Source organism: Haliaeetus albicilla, chromosome 12 (assembly GCF_947461875.1).
Source record: "Haliaeetus albicilla chromosome 12, bHalAlb1.1, whole genome shotgun sequence".
Classification (NCBI taxonomy): Eukaryota; Metazoa; Chordata; class Aves; order Accipitriformes; family Accipitridae; genus Haliaeetus; species Haliaeetus albicilla.
Window position 1 is genome coordinate 31,433,048 of NC_091494.1, and position 24,927 is coordinate 31,457,974.

Consider the following 24,927-nt stretch of genomic DNA (forward strand, 5'->3'; position numbering starts at 1 on the left):
TTCGCCATGAGTAGCCAGATCTGATGTGGGCTGCAACTTGAATTCAACTCACTTTATTCTTAATAAATGCATGGGATTAAATCAAACAGTCCAGAGTCATACACAGTTATGATCCAATTAACACACGCTATTTGGTCTGCCATATTGAATGTAATCATTATGTGCAAATCCATTCTGCAGAGGTAAATGCAAACCAAGTGCACCACACGGTACAGAAACAGTTGGTGTGCCCCATGCAAACTGCCTGACAGGCGTACGCTGTGGTTCCTCCTTCACCCAGGTATGCTCTATGTCCTTGAATCCATGGCTGAGAAGTTTTAATGGGTCTTGAGGTGACTTTTACATTGGTCTACATGAGAGAAGTCACTAACAGCAACACTTTCAGGGCACTAGCAGAATATTTCTTAAAAGCGCTAGTATTTCCCTGTATACAGTCACTTTGTAGAAATCAAGCACCTACACAACATTAAGTACACATACATTATAAGCTTATAAACAGAACATCATCTAGTACCAAGCAACAGTACTACTTGAAAGGTGCTGACAAATACAAAGAGAATTAAAATGCAGCTTGGAGAACACCAGTAAGGACACGGTCATTTGAAGCTCTTTAAGGAAACAACCTGTGTAGGGAACAGCAAACAACAGACACCACTAAGGCACATTCAACAAATTCTGAGTCTTCAAAAACACTTCCAAGGTGATGCTCACGGTTGGCTTCACTGCCAACTCAATTAGGCACATCTTGATGACAGAAGGAAGCTGAGTATTTTAATTTGTCACTTGTTGAGAAAGGACTGTAGTCCCAAGGACCCGAATGCTTATTCCTGTGGAGGGATGTACATGTCAGAATAACTGGTTTGGAGTTATTTAATATATTTATTTTCCTTAGGATTTGTCAAAAAATCCAGTTCGTGTTTCTCAATTCATGCTTTGAATATTAAAGTTATTTCAGCATGTGATTGTGTTTCCTGACTCAAAATTCCTTTTACTAACAATAAAAACCCGTGTTAACACAAGCCTACTATTTTCAGTGTTGTAACTACCTCCATAGTTCTGACCTTTCAACCTGATTAGAGGTAGAAAAGTTCTCAAAGTTTCAAAAATGAAGTCATGTTACCAACATCTTCCCTGTCTGCTCTACCGGTGAGGTCGTGATAAGATATCTATGCTTTCTGTTCCTTGATTTCTTCAGGCAAGATTTCTAAATATTAAAGGTGACACAAAGGTTAATTTTAAAGTTGTCTCATACCTCTACACTTGGGTTCACAGTTTTATGGTCTCAACATACCCAATTTAAAGTAAAAAATTGCCCTTGGCCAGAAAAGTCATTTATATTACAGCAAAACCAGGCCCCAGAGAGAAACCACACAGAAAAAAATTTATCTGTTCCCTGAGAAATGTACAATCTAAATTAGCAGATATTCCTTTGCATTGGCTCCCTCTTGATAAATACATTGATACAGATGCCAAGCTGAGAGTGTCAAGATATTTCAAGATAGGCTCTTTTTTCCCCCCCTGCATTAGTACTGCTTAGTGCTCATGCCAGTAATGGTCAGGAGCGGCCTAATACTTGTAAGTAGTCTATATGGGACCCATATTATAAAGGCACAGAATCTCGGTACCATGCTGTAATCATAATTCACCTAAGAGTTCAAATCAGAGTGGGAATGTCTTGTCTGTACTTTAAAGATCAACAAAATGAGAAACACTTTTACTAGCAGCACCGAAGACAGCACGGATCGTGCCTTAGAGGCATTACACCCTGTCACGGAAGAAAGGACAGTTCAAAAGCTCTTGCTTTTAAGATTCAGAACATGCAGAATAACTCCACAGCTCTCAAAAACATCACTCTCCCCTTCTAATCAAACTATAGCTAAATGGACTTACCTTAAATGGACCATATCTACGATTTTGGGAAACGACTCATTACCAAAATACAAAAGCCTCCCTGTGAATTCATCTGGGCAGATTTCACTACAGTCCACAAAAACATGCTGTGGTTGTTTGCTGAACATCTACGATTTTGGGAAACGACTCATTACAAAAATACAAAAGCCTCCCTGTGAATTCATCTGGGCAGATTTCACTACAGTCCACAAAAACATGCTGTGGTTGTTTGCTGAATTACAGAAATCTTTGGATTGTTTTGGAGAACACTGGAAAGGACCTTACCATGCTGATCATATCCACAAGAAAAATTAACATTTAGAGATCAGTGCCCACTGAGTTTTACCCAATTTCACACTCTCAGAGTGCCACACTATTCAAGTCAATCACAGATGTGAGGTGCACAGAGAAAGGAGCTGAAGGAAACATTTGCAATATCGCATCATAAAATAACTGCCAGAAGGAAAGAATGTGCAATTTTAGTTCCCTTATAACTTGGGAACAAATTTTTAAAAAGCAGGATAAGGTGTCTGATGCAATGAGTTACTCAGATTCCAGTTCAGCTGCATCAGCTGTATACCGAAACTACCTGCAGGGTCTGTAAGTTGTTTCATGATAAGCAAAGAGGCCTTTGTCATTTGTCGGCAAATGATGTCTTATCTGATAGAACTGATTTACTTAGATCCTTTGAAACCTCCCACAAAGTACACATATATTGAGCTACATGAAATTTAAAATCTAAGAGCTACAAAGACTGTCATTGTGCAGAACTTGTTCCTCAACGCTAATTGTGGTTTGCCTCCTGAGCTCAATTAAACCTAACTGTATTCAGAGAAGAAGGACACAGGTCAACTTAGACCCTGGACTGACACCAAGGGACAAAAAAAAAAAAAAAAAAGTATTTCTACATACAAGCCTCTGAAATTTGCTTGAAGTTCACCATGAAGTAGGCAAACAGTAAAATCTTATGTGATTTTATAATCACTTTTATCCTTAGAATTGCTGTCTAAGAGTAAAAACTTAAACAGAAGTTTCTACATCCATTTTTTAGCAAATAGTTGCTAAGTAATGCAAAAATAACTGCTGATGTGGCTGGAAATACATCAAGATAATCTATCTTCCCCAAAGGCAGTTTGGTTCTTCTTGGTTACATCTTATTCCCAACAGCATTAAATGCCTTAGCACGTTCTTACTTCTGCAAGAACAATAAAGCCATGCTCACAGCAAAGAAGTCTCACACAGAACAATTTAAGTCCACCTCCTCCCTTACCCTTTTGGCTTGCAGGGTCTGTGACCATCAGAGAGGAAGAAATCGAGTCACCTATGTTATAGAGCTCACACACAGAAACCGTATAAACCTCAGTGGAAAATGATTTAACCAAATTCGTGCAATTTCTTCAGTGAATGAGCCCTCTGCCACCCTGACTTCCATAGTGGTTTGTAATTCAGAACATATTTCACACTGTATAAACACAATTCTTCCCTGAATCAGCACCAAATGTGTTTATTGGATTAATAACTTTTAAAAAAAATTCTTATTATGCAAGATTATGATACTGAAGTTAAACTTTGGGCCACACCTGAAATCCAAGTTCATCGCGGCAGTGGCTGAGCACATCTAAACATTCATGGCCAAAATGACCGTGGAGGTAAGAGCCCGGGGGAGTCACACCATGTCTCTGCCAGGCAGCCGTTATCGCCTCTCTGCCACGGTCACAGGATGGATTGCACAAGCACTTTTCAAGGTTTCTCGTTGCAAAACTGGAATTACAGCAGCTGGTTTTGTGCTGAAGCAGATAAAACCAGCACATATCACCCATTTCATTGGCTTCAAATGAGGGCAGTGACTTCCAGCTGAAGAAGCAACTGCATTTTAAACCATTCCAGCTATTTCTGCAGCATTCATCTCACAGAATCACACATTACTCGACGATGCGTTGCTTGCAGTTAACGTTACTCAAGACTTAAGTCAGATACTCTATTAACAAGTAATTAGTGTTCCTGAGGTATTATATGATAATAAAGCTGGGATAAATTCTTGACACTAAAATTGTTCTCAAGTTTGTATTCCTGGGAGAAGGTAACATCTTAATAAAAAGTTCCAGCTATTCTTGGCACAAGGCCAATTCTATCTATAGAGTCGTTCTAGTAGAGTATTCTGTATGGCATATGGGATTTGTGCCAGGAAAACAGAGCTAATTGCCCTGAAAGCATGTGATGTACAGATAATCTGGAATCCATGCATACAGAAAAAGAGATCATCTTCAATGGCATTGCTTTCCTTGTCTCCAACCACTTTCTACTGAGTCCAGAACGCAGCGGGATGACAGACTGCAATGCCATTTGCATATTACAAATTAAATATGCATTTAAATAAATATTTTGCTTTTTGCAGCTGCCTGTCTTATGGCTTGTAGAACACTAGGAAGTTGTTATTAAAATCTATCCCTCTGCAAAAGAATGATGTAGTACCTTAACCAAGGAAGTACCTAATGAACTGACAGCAGCTTTTGATGGTAGCTGAAAGGACTGTAAGGCTCAAAGCTTCTCTGCCAGCCCCGTTTAAGGTCTGATACAGGTCTTTTAATGAGATCAGACCACCAACTTTTCATTTGTAAGCAAATCTTACCTATTGAAGAGGTGTTGAAATCTCTGTGCTTTTGAGGTTAAGGCAAGGCATATAAGGCAGCTTGAGGATCCTTCTGGACTTAGCAGGCCCTGTTCAAGACACAGATTTAGTTGTAAATAGGAAACGTGAGTAGAGAGCTGCCTGTGGGCCAAACTGGCCCAGGGAGGATCACCAGCTTTGACCAGATCAACTCAGCCAATGCCAAGTTCCTTCTGAATGAATATTGCCCTACGTTAACTGCCAGCCCACAGAAGTTACTCAAATCAGGAGGGCAGACTGCTTCCTGGTCACCCTGAATGCTGGGTGCTACCTTAGGTAAACAGGCTGCTCTGCTGGACTTGGACAGCCAGTAGGCACTGACTGTGAGCAGACATGGTAGGTTTTTTCCAATAGATGCTGATGCAGTGGCATACTTAAATCCCAAAACATGAGAAGACAGACAGTCTGTAGTGAAACCTGATTTTACAAATCAAAGCAGAACAAATGAACCATTTTTTTATTCTCATCCCTTATTCAGCAAAAGGAGTTCACAGACATAGCACCTTGAAAAAGGTTAGTGTGCTGTTAGCATTAGAATATTTTTCATTCAATTGTGTCGAAGTACAGGTCGCAACTTTTGCTCACCGTTTCCACAGCATCAGCTCTGGGGAGCAAGAACTCAATTCAAGTTTGCTTTTTGACTAAAACCTTATCTACATTCATTTCAGCAAATGTATACCTGAAATACCTTGTTATGATTTTGGAAGCAAAATCATTAAGTTAAAAAGGAAAAATTACTACAAGAACACCATAAATTAAGAAAATAAAAAGATTTCTAAATTTTTTAAAATAAAAATCTGTCCTGTCAGATATATAGTGTATATATTTAGCACTTTAGAATTAATGGTCATTTCTGGGCATCATCATCATACCACATTACCACTCCAACCCCAACATTCAAGTAAAGATTAGTTGATCCCATGCTGTTGTGACCAATTCCTATTAAAGCTTTCATCCTTCATAGCTTTTACCAGCCAGTCCCTTTCATTCTCGTCCGAGTCACTCATATCACTGGAATCGGCAGCCAGGAGACGAGAATAATTAATTTTTTTCTGCTGCGGCAATTTAGATTGGACAATTAAGAACAAGAAGAGCCACAGCACCAGGCACACGCAGCACGCCCTGTACAGAACTGCCAGGCCAAAGTGCTTCACAACAAATCCTCCTGCAAAACTGCCCAAGCTTGCTCCTCCGCCGTAGCAGAGGCCCTGGAGAACAGCATGCAGGGACCTCTCCATGCCCGGAGTGGCTATGTCATCCACCATCATGTTCACCACCCACCACAAAGCACCACTACTGAAGGCAGATAAAATCTGGATAAGGAGAACTGACCATGCAGTCCACAAGAAGGAATAGCACAGAAGCTGTACTGCCAGGAGGCTTAGGCTGACTGCAACAATTTTGCTGCTCGAGAAAGTCCTCAGCAACTTCCCTTTGAAGAAATAAAGCAAAATTTCAGCAAGTAGCCCGACAGCCACAGAGAGCCCCATGTACAGCTCAGTGCTGCCTTGGTCCTGCATCTGCCAGAAAAGAAAGTTGTGCACTGCAGACCCAGCCATGCCAGTGAAGAAGACAGTGATGGTGTACAGGATTGCTCGGCCGTCGCTCCACAGTAGGGCCAGGGCTTTGGTGGTTTTGTTAACACGGTCAGTTTTCTTGGGAATGTGGATGGGAAAGAAGACACTGACAAGCAATGACAGCGTTATCAGGAGAGCATAGCCATAAAAATGGACAGCAAGGCGGGTGACTGTACTGCTGAGGAAGCAATTCAGTTGATCCACGAATACGGCAATGCTGCAGGCACCTACAGATGCACCCAGGTAATTCCAAATCCACAGCTTGCCATACCTATCAGTTGCATCAACGAAGTCGAGAAATTCATAGAGACTCTCATCCACTGTCCATTCCAGAGAAGTAGCCAACAGCTCCCAAAGCACGACAGCACCCAGTACCATAAAAAAAATCTGATGCTCTCTGTCCTGAAAGATGTTTTGCACTGCCTTGAAACTGAAATCTTGAGTGTCTTTCCGGTGGTCTGAAACGTTTCCAGACACGTAAGCATCTCCAACAGTAGGAAGAGTTGTTTTAAACAAAGAGAGCTCATTACTTTCAATAGCGTAAGGGCTTTCTTCAGCATTATCAGCAGGATCTACTGCAGCAGGACCCAGACTGCTCATTTCCTTCTCGAGTCCATGTAAGGGAGGTCCGTAGGAAGACAGCATTTCTGGCTCTCGTGTCTCCCAGTTAACTGCTTTCACAGAAGTTGTCCAGATGGAGGGACCAACCAAGTAGCCATTCGTCTTTGCATCACCTTCACCAACCCCTCTGCCTTTTTTCTCAAGCCTATCTGTCAGGCCAAATAATCCCTGGAAGGCCGAACTGGTTAGCGTTGGCTTTCTGCTCGCCATCAAAACGTCAGCGGTTGTTTTCGTCGTTTCTTTTGACACAGCTTTTGCATTCGTAATAGCACTCGTGCTTAGAACAACGTAGCTGCTCGTGCCCGGACCGGCTGCCGTGGTGGCAGCCCCTCGGTCATCCGGCTGCTGGCTGGCGTTACAGTACTTGTACCCCGCGTCCCCGCCGGCGGGCGGGATGAGGGTGAGCAGCAGGCTGGCCCCCGCCGAGCCCAGCAAGGAGCCGGCAACCAAAAGCCGCCGCTTCCTGCGGCCCTTGGGGCAGCGGGAGCAGAGGGGAGCCCAGAGAGCTGCCGCCAGGTGCTTGGCTCCGGCCACGACGCCCACCAGCGGGGCCGGCAGCCCCAGGTGCCGGAGGTACAGCGTGAGGAACGGGGCCGCGCAGGCCTTGCCCGCGCCCTGCAGGAGACGGAAGAGGCCGGAGAGGGCCAGGGCCCGGCCGACGTCCCACTGCTCGCTCATGGCGCCGCCGCATGCTCCTCCCGCGGGCACCGGCGAGGCGGCCACGCACCTGCGGGGGCCCGGGGGACCACCCCCGCGCCCCCGACCACCTCCGGGCCGCGGTGACCGTACCTGCGCGGCGCGGCCCGCCGCCACCTCCGCCCGCCCGCCCGCCCCGGCCCGCACCTGCCGCCGCCCGCGGGGCCGCGCCCCGGGCCCGCCCCGTTGCCAGGAGACGGCGGGCCGGGGGGGGGACAGCGCCGCCTGCCGGCCGGGAGGGGAACGCCCGCGGCCCGACCCGTTCCCGCGCCGCCGTCCCTCGCCTCAGCCCCGGTCTCCTCAGCCCCGGTCTCCTCAGCCCCGGTCTCCTCAGCCCCGGCCGCCCCGGCGGAGAAGGGGGTCCTGCGGGCCGTGGCCCGGCCGAGGAGCCCCACCTGGTGCACGACGCCGGGAGGGTTTTCTGGGGGGAGGGGGGGGCGTCGGGCAGGGAGCAAGACTTTGCTACAGGGCCAGCGGCCTGCGAAACCTGACTGTCAGCCCCAGCCTGAGTATTGAACTCAGCTTTAATGCTTCCTGTCCAGATTAACGTTTGTTTTCGATCCTGACATTATTTATTTTCATCCTTCTCCTGGAGGGAATGAGATTTGCAGACCATGGGTAAGATCGAGGCCCAGGCCGCCATGGGGTAGGACACGGATGCCCGTGGGATGTCCATGGTCGCCTGCTCCGAGGTCTTTCCCCTCACCCCTTCCCTCACCAGGCGGTTCGTCCCAGAGCATCCCAGCTGCTGCTAGAAGGAGCAGAGCGGCTCTGCTGCCTCTCACACAAAATAAGGGACATGTTGGTTTGGGTTTTTTTCCCTGAAGTGGTGGTGGGAATGTTCCAACTTGGTTCAGGTCCCAAAAGGAGATGTTGTTTGCTGCAGTGTTTCCCCATATGTGGAAAAAAAAAAAAGCTAAACTCTTCAGAGTCAGGATGGACTTTCAGAACCAAGATCTTCCATGCTGGTCACAAAGCAGAGAGGAAATGCTTTCCCTTTTTCTTACAATGTGTTTCCAAGCAAGGCAACCCCCTGGCATTGGGTACTCCCCAGCCCACACCACTGCAAAATAACCCTCCTGCTTTCAGCCCTGCGCTGCAGGGACATCCTGACCCGGCACAGGCAATGGAGCGGGTCACTGCAGGGGAATAAGGCCGATGTCTGGCACTGGGTTTTGTTTGAGACACTTTGCTCAGGCGTCGGAGCTCCCTCCATCCCTCCCCATCACTGTCAGGGCTGGCCTGGATCCCCGACCATCTGCAGTGTCCCTCCCCTGCCTGCTCACAGGTAACGGGCCCATCTTATGAGCAGCCATATCCGCTCCCCTCTTATCACAGGCGACTGTAATCTAACCCCATAACTCCCTTGTAGAAGTCAGCCAGTCTGGCTCCAGGGCTGTTAAGGCTTATTTCTAGGAAGATTAGAAAACAAATTTACATCCTAATCCCACAGCAAGCACCGGTCCCCTTTTGCATCACTCCTGGCTTTCAGCTTATCCAGAGTGTTCCCAAGTGAATTTCACACCCTGAGGGTTTAAGCTGCTTTAGGGCAGCTGCCCCAGGGTTGCAGCTACATCCCCCGACCCCCACAGCTCTCCGCTCACAGCTCCGCTCTGTGCTAACACCTTTGCTCTGCCCCTCTCCTTTCAAGCCCTGTGGAGCTCAGGAAGGACTGGCTGCTGAGCACTTACACTATGTGTCTCCATAAGGGAACAGTTGTTCAGTTGCTGGTGGTCTCCAGAAGTCCTGGCGGACATGGCAACGCCTCTGCTGCAGCAGAGTGGGCAAGATGCAAGGAAATGTGTAAAAATAGGCTCATGAACCACTGAATTCAGAAGCTCAGTGCAGTCAGATCTCCTAAATCATCATTCATGATGGGGAATACCCTTCTTTCAGCACAGACTCTTTGATTTTGTTCCCATGCATTGAGTGATGTGTTCATAATCCTGCTTTATTACAGTGCTTTGTAGCCAGCTGTTCTGCGTGCCGTGCCATGTGTTCATGCAAACAGCGTTCATAGGAGCCACCATGACACCCACATCCCATGGAGTTGTTTCCAGCTTCTGGGGTCACCCGGAAAACACATGCCAACAGCGTAGCGCGGCACAGAAACCAGCAGAGGTTCAATTTTAATGAACACGAAGCAAGACATGGGGAGACTGCATTTTCCTTGTTTTGAAACACCTTTAAGAGGGGCTTTTCCCCTGTTCTGCATTTATCCAAGCAGTGTTTGAAGGCTGCTTTTGTCCGGCTTTATGGTCTGTCCTCTGAGTGTGGTGGAGCAAAGGCAGGCAGGACTGCCTGGACACTGTGTGCCTGTGGAGGGCTCAGCGAATTCAGCCAAGAAAAGGGAAGAGCTGCCTGAGCAGAGTGCTACTGAAATCACCCTGGTGGGATATGAAATATGGATGGGGCTGTAAACACCACTGTTTGTTAGAACTGATTTATTCCTGGCACCTTGCAGTGGTGCTGCTGGAGAGGTCGTACGACAAAAACACATTGATCCACCGTTAACAGTGGCCATGCAGCATTGTCCTCCCCCTCGATCAGTCTGTAGGTTTTCACATGGAGCTGGTGGGAGATTAATTTTCTTTCCGTATGTAAAAATGATCTATACCAGGACTACTTATTGCTGGGTTCGTTCTGCCTCTGAAGTTTTTAATTGCGGTACAGAATGCTCCCTGGAAAAGAGGTGATTTGTATTCTTTTTTCACAAAGTGTTTAATAATTTACAGCCAGTGGGTGTTTTCAGGTTGTCCTAGGTGTTATTTCAGGAGAGGTGATGGAAGGAGGAGGTTGTTCAGAATGCAGAGCTCACAGGCAGCTGGCTGGGGATTGCCTTAACTACCTGCAAGTGCCAAAGCACTGCTTGCCGCCTGGGCTGGTCCGGGTTTGTGCAGGAGGAGGTGGCAGTGACTCACCCTGGGAGCCAAACCTGGCGTGACGCAGCCAGGACTGTGGGTGAGACAGCAAGCCACTAAGCAGGGACACATGCGGACCCTGGCCAAGCCAGCTCGGCGTCAGCCACCGTGCGCTGGCGAGCTGTTTGCATCTCTGCTCGGCATCAAGCTGGGCATGCAGAGAGCTGGGGGCATTTTGATGTAACAAAGACAAGCGTGGTATAATGGCTTAAATACATGTATTCAGGAGGGACTTGGAAAGGCTGGGAGTCTCTCCAACAAGCTGGAGGGAGGTGGAGGATCCTGCCAGGTAAAACCCCTAACACAGCTGCGCCAGAAGGGTTTGTGCCTGCAAGCCCTACCTCCAGGATCTTTTATTTATGAATGCACCCCACACTCAGGCTTCTGTGCTCTCCCAGCCTCCAGGCAATGATGTCCACCCTTATCTCCTTGAGGTCCACCTGCCACATTCCTCCAGGCATTTCACCCAGACTCTGTGCAGAAGATGGAGCTGCTCTGAGGCCAGCAATTCCTGGGTACAGGGTATACCTGAACACTGTCCCTGTACTATGGTTGCTCTGTGATCTGCATTAACTGCCCACAATTTCCAGGGGCAAATAAAACAACCTGTGAAATTCTCTCTCTCACAGATGTGCTAACTCATTAACACAAGTTCATGAACTGTTTCTGCTCTATCAATGAGCAGCTCCTGCAGTCAGTAGGCTCAGTGGGCTTTAGAGAATGCTTGGAGAAAGCCAGCGTTTCACCCCTTTCCCAGCCCAAGCCTACGTGTGCTGAGCCAAGCGCTAGCCCCGCTAAGGGAATGGGGTGCTTTGAAGTGACAGACTTTGAGGGGAACAGGCTGCAGGGACAGAGCGTACCAGTACAGAGGGGAATCAAGGGGCAGCCAACATGGGGATTATAGACTACTGCTTCCACATTTCTGCAATTCAGCCATTTCTGCCCATCCCTTCACAAAAGAGCTCTTTGCCCATGAAGTCTTTCTGTGTAACATTGCATGTAACCCCAATGTGGGGAGGAGAAGACATCAGCCATAGAGGGCCAAATGACACTGATGTCTTTCTATTCTTACCAGCTTATTCCCCACCCGCCCCAGCCACATGCAAACATACAACCCCAACCAAACTGACAGTTTCTGCTGGGTTTTTTTTCTAATTTTTTTTTAATTGGCATTAAAAGGATTGCACCTTCTGATACAGATCATCTCTGACAGCTATACAAATAACTTATAATCCATCTACATAATTTACAACTGTACAGAGTAAACTCTGGACACTGCAGACCATGCTCCAACCTAGCACATGGTCTCTTGGCTTTGTAAGCATTTGTTTTGTGTGCCAGGGTACATGAACCCACCAATGAAGCTCCAAGGAGGCAGAGGTGTGAAGAGCCGCTGGTCACCCCTTAAACCCCATGTTACCCTATGCAGCAGCTTGCAGAGGAAAACAGCTGGTGCAAGCAGGCGTTTCCCAACTTGTTTCTGAACCTCCTGTCTAACTTCAGCTTCCTTCAGGGCCAAAATGTTTGTTGCCTAAGTCTGGCATTGGTGGGCATCAACAGTTTTTGACCTTTGTGGTGAAAAACAGTACTGAAGAACCAATCACTGTTGCTGAGATCTTGCAGCCTTGTGACTCCCATGGGGGGACATTAAGTCTCGGGGACTGTGTTTGGCTTAGCTGGGAGTGAGGGGCTACATCTGCCAGCATTTCAAGGTAGCTTCCTTAGGAAATGGTCATGTTGCTGTTGCCCAACATGATCTTTCAACTGTTGGTGCTGGTTTGGGATTAAATATTTCTGGGGACCTGGAGGCTTTTTACACTGCTAAATAACCCATCGCCTGCCGACAGCCCTTGAGCTGCTGTGCCCCCAGTAGTGTATTTCAGCAGTTGTTTTAGACTGCATGGTACATACAAAGTGAGAGTGAATAAACCTTTAGCTTGGGAACAGGAAGCGATGATGCCTGCTGTGCCAGGTAACAATGCAGGACAGCAGCAGGAATACGGCAGCCCTGTGCTTGCTGGTAAAGAAAGGGGCCAGGGAAGTCTGAGGGTTGAACCCCTAAAGCCTTGTGCATGTGGCAAGAAATGCAAAGAAGATTTCCTTGGGGCCTAACCAGCCAAGACAACCCACAAGCTCAGAGCAGTTCCGCAGAACGGAAACTCCTCTCCAGTACTCCAGACTGGGATACCTGGAGGTGGGCTCCTTGTTCCAGGTGTGGGTGGTTAAACAAAAGTGGCTTTCCAGAGATGCAGCTCCCCAGGGCTGGGCAGACCCGGCACAGACAGGACAGAGGGGTGGATTTGTCCCCAGCCATCAAGGCTAACATAGGGGTTTGCCAGTGCCACTGCCGCTAGGTCAGCATCACCCTGTAGCACAGAGCTGGCTCCAGGGATTCCCCATCGATGACTAGCTGCTATGCACATATACAAAGCTAAAGGACACTTTCTTTGGGCTGCTGATCCAAGCAAGCACCGCTGAGTGAAGGCAGTCCAGGTAACAAGTTATCTGGGAGCTGAGAGAATAAAACAATGATAGTGTCATGGAAGGAATGCCCCAAATCACCTCCAATGTGAATTTAGGGAAGACTCCCTGGAGACACTCCTGAAACCACAGATCACACTCAAAAAATCAATAAATACACACCATGTTTCTTCCATTATTTCAGTCAGCCACAAACTGGAATGAAGACAGGGTCCTCCTACATGATAATCCTTCACACTGGGTTAGTCTGAGCCTGGGTGGAAGCAGGAGCTGTGCTGTCGCTGCTCAGCCTGGCCCATCTGCAAACCAGGGGAGGGTTTCTACACCATGGTAGCACCAGAGGAACGGAGAAGTCTTGCAGGCATCCTGCCCATCCATCAATCCCAGGAGCACTACTCTACTCTTCTACATCCCTTACCTGCACAGCAGACACAGACCAAACCAGGACTACAAGGCAGACTGGGATGCAGAGGTATTGCTGGCTGGCCTCACAGAAGAGGTTCGCTGCTGCTGGGGTTGTAGGTGGTTGTTCCCAGGATTTACAACTGGAGGAAGGCAACCAGTGCTCATGAGGCTCCAGACCAGATGTGGAGAGGTTGTGTAGCGAAGCCACAGCAAAATGCCAGGTGGACTCAAAGGTACAGCTCAGATGTCAAAGAGCTGCTGTGCAGCCTCCATTGTCTGCTCAATGAAGGTTTCTTCTTCAAGCAGGTCTATACCATTCACAGCTGAGCATATCCCACAGCACTGCCTAGGCAGCCTGAGCTGTTCTTACCCTGTTCATTACTGCCAAATACTGCACTAGATTTCCCATGTCCCTGTTTCACACCATTCATCATTACTTTGTGTGGCCCCTTTGAAACAACAGCAGGTTTCCCGCTGACTTCCATAGAAGCTGCATTAGACACACGTGCTCTCCCAGTTGTGGTCAGGCTTACAGTGAGGTTTCCTAAATCAGTGAGGGGAATAATTGCTGGTTTGCTCAAATACATCACCCTGTGCCAGAATGAAGAGTTTGCTGTGCAGAACCCCGCACAACAGGCCCTGATCCCCTGCCGGGCTGTCAGACATCACCATAATAAATATTACTGATAGCAACTGCTCTATGATCCACAAGCGCAGCAAGCACCATCACCTCAGCTGTATTTTCCCCAGTCTTCCTGAAATGAAGAAGCTCAGAGGTTTTCCCTGACTTGTGCAAAAGGTTAAAACTCAGTTCTTCAGCAACACTCTGCCCCTTGGCAGGGGCGTGTTAGCTGTGATCATCACTGTCATTCAGCAGGGCATGGCTGTCCTCCCAGAGCCCTATCCACCTCTGCTGTTGCAGCTTTTTACACCGTTACCATTGTAAAATCACCATTGGTGGCTTTTAGTGTGTTTTCTTTTCCCATCTCCTCTGTGATGACCCAATGTCGCATCTCTCACACCAGCTTTTTCTTGTTTTCTTCATTGGATAACGCCTGCAAATGTGTTGATAGGCAACAGCAGAGACCTGGGCATGTATTTCACAAGCCCCACATCTTCTGTTTTGTGCAGGTTGAATTTCATTGTCCTTGTCTTTTGCAAGCAGTAGCTGGGCTCTAGGCAAGGAGACACTTCCACACTGCAAGAGCACAAGAACATATTTACTGCATGTGCAAATCTGCCCTTGAGGGACAGAGCCTGATCTCAGACTAAACATCATGACTCTCCACTGACTGCTGAGGGAGGGCTGTCATACTGAGATGCACAGCTGCTTTTATGCTTTTTCAACTGGTTTTGGCTGGAAAGATGAGCTGATGTGTATTAGTATTTGACCACAAAACCAGTGTCCTTAGCCTGGCTCACTTCAATTCTCAGAAACTCACATTTTATGTATGTTCCACATGGCCCATGGACCTTGAACCACCTGTCCGTTTGCTTCCAACACATCACATGTCACTGCAACTACTATAGGCACATTGATCCCTGCTGTTTTCACAGGGCTGAATTCTCTCCCCCTACCTTCTATGCTTGATACCCTAGTAAGGAATGCAGTCAGTAGAAAGAGCATCAGCTCCAGGATATAATTAAGGAGATCTAAGGTCTCAGTTTATCCCTGGAGGTACCTATCCTGCTACTGTCTTAATGACAGCACCTTACTTAAAATGGAAGAACCATTTTGTTTCTCACATCATCATGCAAAACCACAAAGGTAGGAGAGCACCACTCTGCCCTGCTTTCCCTGGAGAAGCAATGTATTTGTCTGTAGGTCTTTTGTCATGTATGAGGATCAGGACTAGGACTCCCTGGGAAACAGCTCTGCCATCTTGGGAGCCCTTCCAGGGAGGGATGCAAGGTCACCAGCAAGATGTGCAGAGCCTGGCACGCATGGCATTCTCACCTGATTACATTCCTGTAGGCTCTTCTGCTGTCCTTGTCCAGACACACCATGAAGGGCCTCTGCTCTGTGCTCCTGATTTTGATATTGCGTGTCTTCAACTTGTTTGCTACAGCCTGGATTGAGAGAGGAGGAAGACCCCAGTGAGTGTCTCGCTTCCTTTCCCTTGGCTGTGCGGTGATGGGTGGTGAGTGCATACTGCGTATGAAAGGGACAAATTATAACATTTATCTTTTTTTTTTAACCTCAGATGTGACACAAGGTGACTTCTTTAAGGAGGAAAGTGTCTCTCTTGTCCTTTTTCTGTAATCACAACCTGGTCAAATTTTGCAAGGGCAAACTTTCCAAACTGACAATGCTTGCACAGGTTGCAAGGTTTGGGGTGTCTGATGTGGGGCATAGACTGTTCTCCAGGGCTGTGGTGTATCTTGGTGGGCAGTGTGAGCTCCAGTACCTTGGTGTTTCCAAAACCCCGGTGAAAATAAGCAAAAGTGCACCGGCTAGCTAAAAATACCAGCTGAGACACTGGAGGCTCCAGGGCCCAAATGACCAAGGGACAATAATACTTAATGCCACCCAAACCGCAGTGGCATGTTCCAATGGGGCAGCGTGTCCTCTGGGATCTGCTTGAACTCTCATGTAAAACAAAAAGGACAGGAGCCCAAGTTTTCAGTCTCATCTCTTGCATATCCACCTTTCTGAGTTGGTCATTAGATTTACTGAAGTTCCTGTTTCTCATTTATGCTTTGTTAAAATATTTCTCCAATGGCCTCTATTCTTGTGAGTTCTGTGGAGATTAACACATGGGGTCTGGGGAGCACACTGCAGCTGCAGGTGTGGAGCTAATGGAGTTGATCGCAAAACTATAGACCCTGTCCTGTACCCAAGTGGAGCCACGATGACTGGGACTAAGCTTTATTTCTCCACTTCGTCTCTGGGGTCACAGAATAACCCCAGCAGCAGCTCAGTCCTTCAGGGTCTCCCAAGACAGGATTCAATGTGGCATTGACCAGCAGGGATGGCATTTGGGGCTTTGGCTCAAAAATCCAGACTTTTCCATGGAAAATAACTGCAAAACACGCTCTGAGCAGGGTGGCTCCAAAGCCTTCTCCTCCCCACAGAGTGTTTCACCTTTCACCGTTGTCATAAGGGATTTCCACACACTGGCCGACCCCTCCAGGGCTGTGAGCGTCCACAGCTACTTACTGAGAATGATCGTCCCGACAAATTGTTGATCCTAATGATTTCAGTGATGTTCACATTCAGACACACCAGGTCTGCAACAGAAGCAATGTGTTGATACAACAGAAGCCTTAGACCATGGCATGATCTCAGCTCAGCTTTAAGTGGGGCTGGTGCCAGATCCCACAATTGGGTGCATAGCCAGAGGTCCATGGGATACATAAGACAGCAGAAAAGGAGGACTCTAGCAAGCTCCGTGGGCTGAGGGTTTGTGTGGGATCATGCTCAGGATGGAAACCTCAGAGGCTATGCTAAGGGCAAGGTGAAAGAGGAAGGCTGCAGCAAGAGGAAGATGCTGCCAAGCCTAGATTATGGTTATGCTGAACCCCATGTTACAGGGAGCCCCAGGCACGTCATTCACGAGAAAACACACAACCACAGACTGTGGTGACACGAATATATGCACATCACTGATTCAACCCCCATAGCCCAGGCACAATTGGCACCAAGTACCATGGTCAGATTTACTCTACCGAGCACCAGAAAACTAAGCAAACCCTCTTCACGTGGTTCCAGGCAGGAAGAACTCACCTTCAGATTCATCAGCAGGGATGGCTTTCATCACGAGACCTGTGGCGCGCAGGGACATAGCCAGCTCCTTCGCCCGGTTGCTCACCACAACCTGCAGGAAAGTCTCTGTTAATTCACCCTGGCAGAGAGGTTAGACATGGAGAGGTCTGGGGGCAGTTTTTCACAAATGCAGTGTTAGCTAACAGGCTTTTAAAGTTCACCATGACCTCTCTGTCCTCACCTGGAGTGCAATTCCAGAGGAAAGGAGGAGGGCCAGAGCACTCCTTTTAGGAGATCTGCCATGCTGCGGGTCCCTGTAAGCAGAGACATTTTGGGCTGCCGAGAGCCCCACTTACCTTTCTGTATGTTACTGTGAGATCTATGCCAGGGCCATCCAGGGTCATTTTCTTCTTCGTCATAATTAACTCTGCAAGGAGGGAACCGGGTAGGATTGAGGTTTCACTCATCCCACCTGTCTGTGGTCAGCAGAGAGGGGTTCTCCCACGGGATGAGCCATCCCCTCTGTCACACAGCAGTCATGGTCTGGCACACCAGCCCTTCTCTCCTTGCCTACAGGAGCTGAGGCTCCACACTCAACAGGTCCAGTGAGATGGACTCACTCGAGGGTCTGTGCCCAACCGCAATGGCAAACATCCATTGGACCAGACAGCGGGTGCACTGAGGGAAGGGCTGGATGTGCCCTCTGTAACAGTCCAGCCTTCAAGCACCCTTGTCCCATCACTGGCAAGTCAAGGAAGCTGCATTTCTAACAGGGAAAACATCTGGAAGAGGGGATGGCTGTAAAGCCCAGCTTGTTTCCTCAACAAGAATATGGTGCTGGTACAACTTCAGGGGGTCCTGGAGCCAACCAAAGGCACAGCCTAATAAACCTGGTTGAGACCAGGAGCCAGTGACCACAAGATCTCTCATTTAGCCTGGTGTCATGCACCCGAGAGGGAGATGGAGAGGTTTAGGGAAGCCTCCTGCTCGTCAGGGAACAAGGGATATTGCCCCATGGCATGGCCTTGACTGCCACAGGCTGAGGGACAGGGCAAGTGGGAACTGGGGCCGGCAGGACTCTTGCCCAGGATGGCAGCCCCTGCTGCAGGGCTCGACTCGGGGGGACGCACGCACCTCTGTGGGAGATGCTCTCCTGCACCTGGGTGCGCAGCTCCGTGAGGAACACGTCCTCGGCCGGCTCCTGCGCCGGGTCATTGAAGAAAATCTGAAAGAGAAGAAAATCTCTAAGAAGAGCTCCTTCTCAGTCACCCTGTGGCATCACACTAAGCTTGTGACATCAAAAGGTTCTCCAGAGCACCCAAGCGTGACATCACCAAAGGGAATATTTGACCTCATCATGGCAGCCAGGGGGTCTATGGGAGGAGAGAATTGCTTTTGCTCTGCTTTCTGAAGCCCAGGAGCATGGCAGGCCTTGCCAGGAGGCCGGTGGACCTGGCCAGCTGAGCCACGGGCAGTGTCCCCTGCCACTGGGTGTCACTGCACACTCACAGATGAGTCTGTTCCCAGCCATCCCCTGCAGGAAACCCAGGTCAAGGCCAGCAGCTTCCCAGGCCTGACTGCAGCTGCTGGCTTAGCTCCAAGGCATGTAATTTCTATCTGATACACCTAAATCATCTGATCACTTCAGACCTATCAATTATTTTCTTTTCATGGGCTTGCCTCCAGCAAAATGTGAAGATAAGGTCCTGGAGAACCTCCCCTAGCCACTCGTAGCCCTACGTCCAACTGCGGTGGGACTTGACCTTCACTTCCAGGAAAACTCTCTGCAACCAAAGAGGAACAGTGTGGTCTTAACCAGAAAGGCCAAACAGGCTTAGTGTTTCCAGATGAAGCAGCTTCACACCCTGTACGACAACAGGGTAGGTTAGGTGCCTCTATCTGAAAACCACATCTGGAGTCAGTTCCTCTTCCCCTGCTTGAGTCACCACTCTCTCGCTTGCTTTTGATTTTTGTCTTGGAGGAGAAATGAGTGGAAGAAAAATTCACGAAAAACCCCACACCCCCAGCCACACAAGCTGACGACCAGGTGCTCCAAGTGTTTACAAGCTATACGTTATTAGTTCAAGTCCTGGTGATGCTCTACCAGTAATTACCGAAGCTCTTCCAGCTCTTTGCAAGCCACACGACAGTTTGCTCATGTAATGGCTGCTCCTTTGCTGCAATAGGTTACCACATTGGCTACGGGTAGATTGAAAGGAGATATGTGCATCAGTGCCACCCTAAGCTTTGAAGGGGGAAAACTGTCAGAGGAGCAGTTGGGGGGTTGTTTTTACATAACTGAATACAGTAGTTGTTTGCTCCCATATCAAGTGCCAGGTCTCATTCTGATACCATTTCAGAGAAAAGCTGGCAGGAAATAAATAAAAAGGTGTTTCAGGAAGCCCTGCAAAGCTCCTGCAAGATACAGGAAGGTTTTGGCAAAGCCACTCAGAAAACTCCTGCTTGCTCACAGCATCTAAAGCAGCAGGAGGTGCCAGAGCTCCTGAGCAAACCCGAATCCAGCAGAGCAGGAAATCTGTCCTTATGGGGTGATTTCGAGGCTCACTTTGCTGACCTGTGTGATCCTGAAATAGCCTTCCTGGGATCATTGACCCCGGCTGACCTGTGCTACACGGAATCACTAGATCCAGGAGCCTGGCAAGGAGTGGACAGGCTGGGGAGCACGGAGATCCAGCCTCAGATCTGCTGAAAGCCCCCAGACCCTGTTGACTTTGCACAGCTCTGCCAGCAGTGGGGCTCTGCAAGCCTTTGCAGGGCCACGTGAAGGCACAAGAGATGTGGCACCCACCTTCACAGCGTAGACCTGGAAGCAGACGGGCTGGATGCCCATGCGAACGTAGTAAGCAATCACATCAGTGATGAACAGATCAGTCACAAGATGTTTGCTCGGAGAGGAAGGCTGGGGGGGCAAATCACATTATGGATCAGCCACAGTCACTTCTCAAAAACACTGCCACAAACCCTCACGCCTTCCTAGATAAATAATGAGCAATGCTCTGTCACCCAGGGCAGCGTTGAGCTGCTCTGTCATAACTAGTCAAAGCAAATGGGAGAAGCAAAGGCTTGCGCCCACCTACCAGCCTTTTTTGTAGGCTATTGATGGTGGCTCAAACTGCCAGGAAATGAGAGCTGGGGGTATGTCAGCAAATGCCTCATTTACATTTTCTTTCTTGAAATCTGCCATTTCCTGTCCTTTGGCCAAAAAAACCCATCACACCAAGTGGGTCTTGTGGGCTGGGGCAGTGTCAGACAAATGCACCTTCCCGGCTGCCGGGCCCTGGGGTGGGTTTGCAAGGCAAAAGCCTCTATCTCGGGCACAGAGGAGCCCTGCAGGACACCAGCTCATCCTCAGGTATGGCAGATGTGTTTGGGAAATGGACCAGGCTGGGGAGGTGGGAAGGTTTCCCTCGTACCATGGCGGCCAGCTTGGGAATCATGTGGCACAGTGTGTTGATGTTGCTCTCGTACCACGGGTCAGCTCTGCCCAGGTACCCGGCCACCTCGCAGAGGTCCTCTTGGCCTGTGGCAGCGTGGTCCTGCAAGAGAAACACACAGCTCAGAGTATGATCAAAATACCAGGAGCCTTAGAGGAGGCAGAGGGAGCTGGTGCACGAATGCCGTGTGAGCAGCTCCCTCATCCCTCCCCATTCCCTGCTTGGTCCAGAGAAGATGGCAACACATTTCTTGCAGCACTTATTTAGCAGGTGCTCAAGAACAAAAATTAAGTGAAGGATGAAAAGAAGAAATACACATGTTTATAATGGCACGTCTGTCAGGACTCACAGCAAGATCTGGGCCAGCTTAAAAATATCATGAAAAGTGCAACTGTTTATTTATTGCTGTCTTGAGGGTGTCAGACTGGAAGACATGTGCCCAAGATAAACTGCAAGGTAGTGACTTGCAGAACTAAAACTGGGGCCATGACCAGCAGGCAAAGCCCTCAGTAAGGGGCAGCCGCTTCCCCTAACCATTTGGGAGGTGAGAAAAGCATCGGTCCTTTGCTAAAGCTCCCTCAATCCTCCTATAGAAGCAAAACTGAATACCATTTCTAGGCTGTGAGTTATCACCCATCAGGGTAGTTGAAGCAACCTGAATGTCTCTTGGGGTTGATGGATTCCTGAATCCAACCTGCAAACTGAGCCAAGCTACCCTGTCTTGGCTCCCATCCTCCTTGTTCTAGGAGCAAGGCATTAATGGATGTGAATTCCTATAAACCCCCCTGCTCTTCCTCCAAAAACACCGTCAGTTGCTGGCAGCCGGCGGCAGCGCCCGGAGCTGCCGAGCCCAGACTCACCGTAACAGCCAAGGTGTTTGGCTGCTCTGTCACAACCGGGATGTAGTAGAACTGCAGGTTCAGCCTGGGAGTCAGGAAAACTCGCCGTGTTTCTCGTTTCCTTGAAATGGAAAAATAAATAGCTGTGTCTCAAGGGGAAGGTGGAAGAACATGGCTCTTGGCCAAGGCTGGACAGTGCCAAGAGACTGCAGCCACTCTGCAACAGGAGCATGTGCCCTCCTCGCACACCTCCTTTGCCCAGTGTGACAGGATGGCATAATGCCCCCAGGTTCCCACATCGAGCAAGGGGAGATGATGGGGGTAAGGGGCATCCTGCAGACAGGCTCTTGGCTGGGACCGGTGGTCTCGTCTGCACCCAGCTCTGCTCCCCAGGCTGCTGCCAGCAGAACGACCCAGACCCACCCACACTGCTCTCCTGGCCTGGTGAACCAGCTGGGAAAAGCTAGCTGGAAAACAGCTTTTCTTTAGGATTTTTCCCTTTTCCATAGGAAAACACCTTACCTCATTTATTGTTCATTTAACCCATTCAATGGACAGAAGGGAATAACTCGCTGCGTACATCATTTGGGCTAACAGAGCCAAATGATCCCATGCAGCCAGTGAAGTCAGATGCATTTGGGTGCAAAACACCCGGGTCCCATCCTGTCCCAGGTAACGCTCGAGCCCAACCCCATCCCCAGCCACCTTGGCTGCTTCAACAGACTCAAGAGCAAAGCCCCCCACTCTATCCTCCCTTCCCCAGAGCCAAAGAGGCTGTGGCCACCGGTTACCTCAAAGAGTGATAGGCTTGGGCCAGGCGCCCCAGGATGCGGTCATCCCCCAGCAGCACGATGCGGGCAGTGTGCAGCCTCTGGAGCGGGGCTGCAGGGACTGGGGGGATGCCTGGTCTCCTCTGCAGCTTCACCGGGGGCTTTGCCCCGGGACCATTGCAGCCAGCCTGCAAGAAGGCCACGTTCTCCAGTGGCGATGGCTTTTTTTTAATGCCACCCTTCCTGTGGAGACGGGATTGCTCCGTTTCGGCACTGCAAGGGGTGAAGGGCTCCTCAACTGCCGTGGGCAGGTCTCGTTCGATGCCACTGTCAGTGGAGAGGACGGAGAAGCGGGTCTGCTTGCAGCACTCGCAGTCCGAAATTATGTCCTGGATCTCGAAGTTGTCCAGGTCTTGGCTTAGGCAGTCAGGCTCACAGCTCTGCGACAGCGGGCGGATGAACAGCACCAATTCCTTCCCTGTGGGCAGAAGGGAGCTCGGGGAGGGAAATACAACCAAAGCCAGGCTGAGCCCTAGTCCTGCCCTGGCTCCCCTCTTCTCATGCAAACTGTAGGGCCAATACCTCTACCAGCAGGTCCAAGAGGAGTCAGTCTTTCAGTCCCATTTCTCATTGTACCATGAAGAGAGCTCAATATCACTCAAATAAGGTACTTTGGGCACATCCTGCTGCAGCCTGTCCCACAGGCGTCCTCTCCTCATCTCCTTTGCCCCTCTCCCCCCCAGTCCCCTGATCTGACGCTGACACCCCACAAGAAGGAAGGCTGGTGCAGTCGGCACGAACCTCCACGAGCTTGGCCCTTGGATGATGGCTATGAAACTCACTGCTCAAGAATCAGGGCTAAATGACATGTTTTGCACAGGCTTCCCAGCCTCAGGCACCGTCCCATCCAAACTCCCCACAGCCCCCCTGGGGCACTCACAGAGCTGGTCGTCTTCTGTCCAGAGGTGAAAGCTGATGTTGGGGTTAGGCAGAGGGGTACCCTGCAGCCCTCCTAGGGGAGCATTGCCTGGGGGAAACAAGGATGCTTGTAACACACAGGAGCAATTTTCCCGCACAGGTGCATGAACCCCTACTGGTGCTGTGCTTTCAGATGTTGGCTGAGATAGCCCGTGCTGAGCCCCAAGGGCTTTCCCACCCTGGTTGCCTTCTGGCCAGACATGAGGCTGTAATCACAGACCCCTGCTCTCACAAACTGAGCCATAAGAAAGTACGTATTCTGTTGATGAATGGGAGAAATGAAAAAGGGGAAACTGAGGCATGGGTGAGTGAAGGATCTTGCTCTGCTGCAGACAGCAGAGGGATTGCAGAATAAATAAAACATTCTTCTAGAACTGGGCCTCCAATGCATGTGACAGGACCTCCGATGGTGATGTCAGCTGAGATGCGAGAGAGCCCTCTGACCCCACCATTGCTGCCTATTTTTAACCCATTATGGCTCTGTGAGAAGCAGTGAGACAATTTAATAGCTCACTGCACCAAAAGGAGATGGTCCCACTCCTCTCCCTGCACCACTGTTCCTTCCCATATCTTGCACTGGGACAATCTCCAGCTCTTTCCAGAGAGGGGGTTGGGGTGCAGTGACCTTCCACCAGGAGTAGCCAAGAAAAGGAAAACATGACACCCATTTCCCTCTGGTCTACCCCAGATTTGTGTGAGGAGCTGTGATGGATGGGGATGTTTGTTATAGTCTGCGTAGCCCTGATGGCACCAGGCTGGAACAGAGCACTGCCAGGGATGGAAGGAGATGGCAGTACCACTGTCCATCACATCAGTACAAGGAGGTTTCAAGGAGTGGTACACAGCTTCTCCCCAGTCTAGGCCATGGCAGGGTGTATCTTAAACCAGCAGAGCACTAGAGCATCTGTCCAACCTCCCCTGGCTGACATCTTCGGCACCCTTTGTAAATGACAGAGACGTGTCTCTGGGCCTCAGGGCAGCTGAATTAGCAGCAGAGATTGCCACAGTCCCTTTCCTCAGGTGAAAAATCTGCATTCCACTGCCACATGCACTTTGCCATCCTGGACATCAGGTCACTGCAAGGAGCCAGGCTGCAAGGACCTGATCCCGGTGATGGATGCTGTTAAAGTGGAGGCAGATGGGAGGTGGGGATGGACAACTGTAGGAGGGCAATGGCGAGGACACAGCAGTGAGGCAGGGGCCTGCCAGCTTGCACGGCTCCCTTAACCCTCTGTGCGTGGCTGGCCAGGAGCTCACCTGCTTGCAAGGAGCTGAGGACGGCACAGTAAATCTTCTCCAGCCTTGCTGCGTGCTGGCTGCGGTCTGCACTCGCCTCGTTTCCTGCACACTCGACTGCCACCACCACTTGCCGGAACCAGTGCTCAACGTCGCTCATGGGCATATCCTGTCGCAAGGAGCAGCTATTAACACCCCGAGGTGTGAAAAGAGGAGATGCTCCAGGGGCAGGGCAGCGGAAGGGGGCAGAAAGAGGGCAAACGAGTCCTGCAAAAATTGTTGGTTTTGCAGCAGAGGACACACATGTCCTCCTGTCCCTGGGGAAGGCTGGAGGAGGAAAGATGCTGGCTGTACTGTCTGCTTAAAGCTTTTTTCTGGCAGGTTTGCAGCTGATGGGCACTGTGCTCCCAGCTGCCACAAGCCTGGGCAGTCAGCAGCAGAGCCGGCAGCTCAAGTGACCCTCAGGAGATGGGGACAGCAGACACACAAAGGTGTCCTTAGAGTGGAAATCACTGAGAGCCCTTGCAAAGTTGCCTTTCTGAACCAGACATTTGTCTTACTGTGGCCCCACAGCTCCTTGAAGGAGGTTTTGGAGAAAACTGGTTGAAACATTTCCACCATTGAGTTGTTTTTGCAATGACCAGTGGCTCACAGAGGAGCCTATATTCCAGCCGCAGAGCCCAG

The 24,927-nt window shown here is 49.5% G+C and overlaps 2 protein-coding genes across 3 annotated transcripts in view; both read right to left on the reverse strand.

The window, feature by feature from the left end:
* The window catches only part of MFSD6L (major facilitator superfamily domain containing 6 like), a 31,047-nt gene extending 23,511 nt beyond the window's left edge, over positions 1-7,536 (reverse strand). The window contains exon 1 of the mRNA XM_069798880.1: positions 6,060-7,536. Coding sequence (XP_069654981.1) covers positions 6,060-7,434 — 1,375 coding nt within the window. The 5' untranslated portion in view covers positions 7,435-7,536. The remainder of the gene's footprint in view (positions 1-6,059) is intronic.
* Positions 7,537-13,001: 5,465 nt separating this feature from the next.
* PIK3R6 (phosphoinositide-3-kinase regulatory subunit 6) overlaps positions 13,002-24,927 on the reverse strand; it is a 36,604-nt gene continuing 24,678 nt past the window's right edge. For both annotated transcript variants that reach the window (XM_069798881.1, XM_069798882.1), the window contains exons 9-20: positions 24,265-24,412; positions 22,970-23,056; positions 22,051-22,507; positions 21,281-21,380; positions 20,400-20,522; positions 19,775-19,885; positions 18,100-18,190; positions 17,322-17,392; positions 16,987-17,077; positions 16,420-16,490; positions 15,217-15,329; positions 13,002-14,457 (exon numbers count right to left, since the gene is read on the reverse strand). In XM_069798881.1, the coding sequence (XP_069654982.1) occupies positions 14,301-14,457; positions 15,217-15,329; positions 16,420-16,490; positions 16,987-17,077; positions 17,322-17,392; positions 18,100-18,190; positions 19,775-19,885; positions 20,400-20,522; positions 21,281-21,380; positions 22,051-22,507; positions 22,970-23,056; positions 24,265-24,412 (1,620 nt within the window). In that variant the 3' untranslated portion in view covers positions 13,002-14,300. The remainder of the gene's footprint in view (positions 14,458-15,216; positions 15,330-16,419; positions 16,491-16,986; positions 17,078-17,321; positions 17,393-18,099; positions 18,191-19,774; positions 19,886-20,399; positions 20,523-21,280; positions 21,381-22,050; positions 22,508-22,969; positions 23,057-24,264; positions 24,413-24,927) is intronic.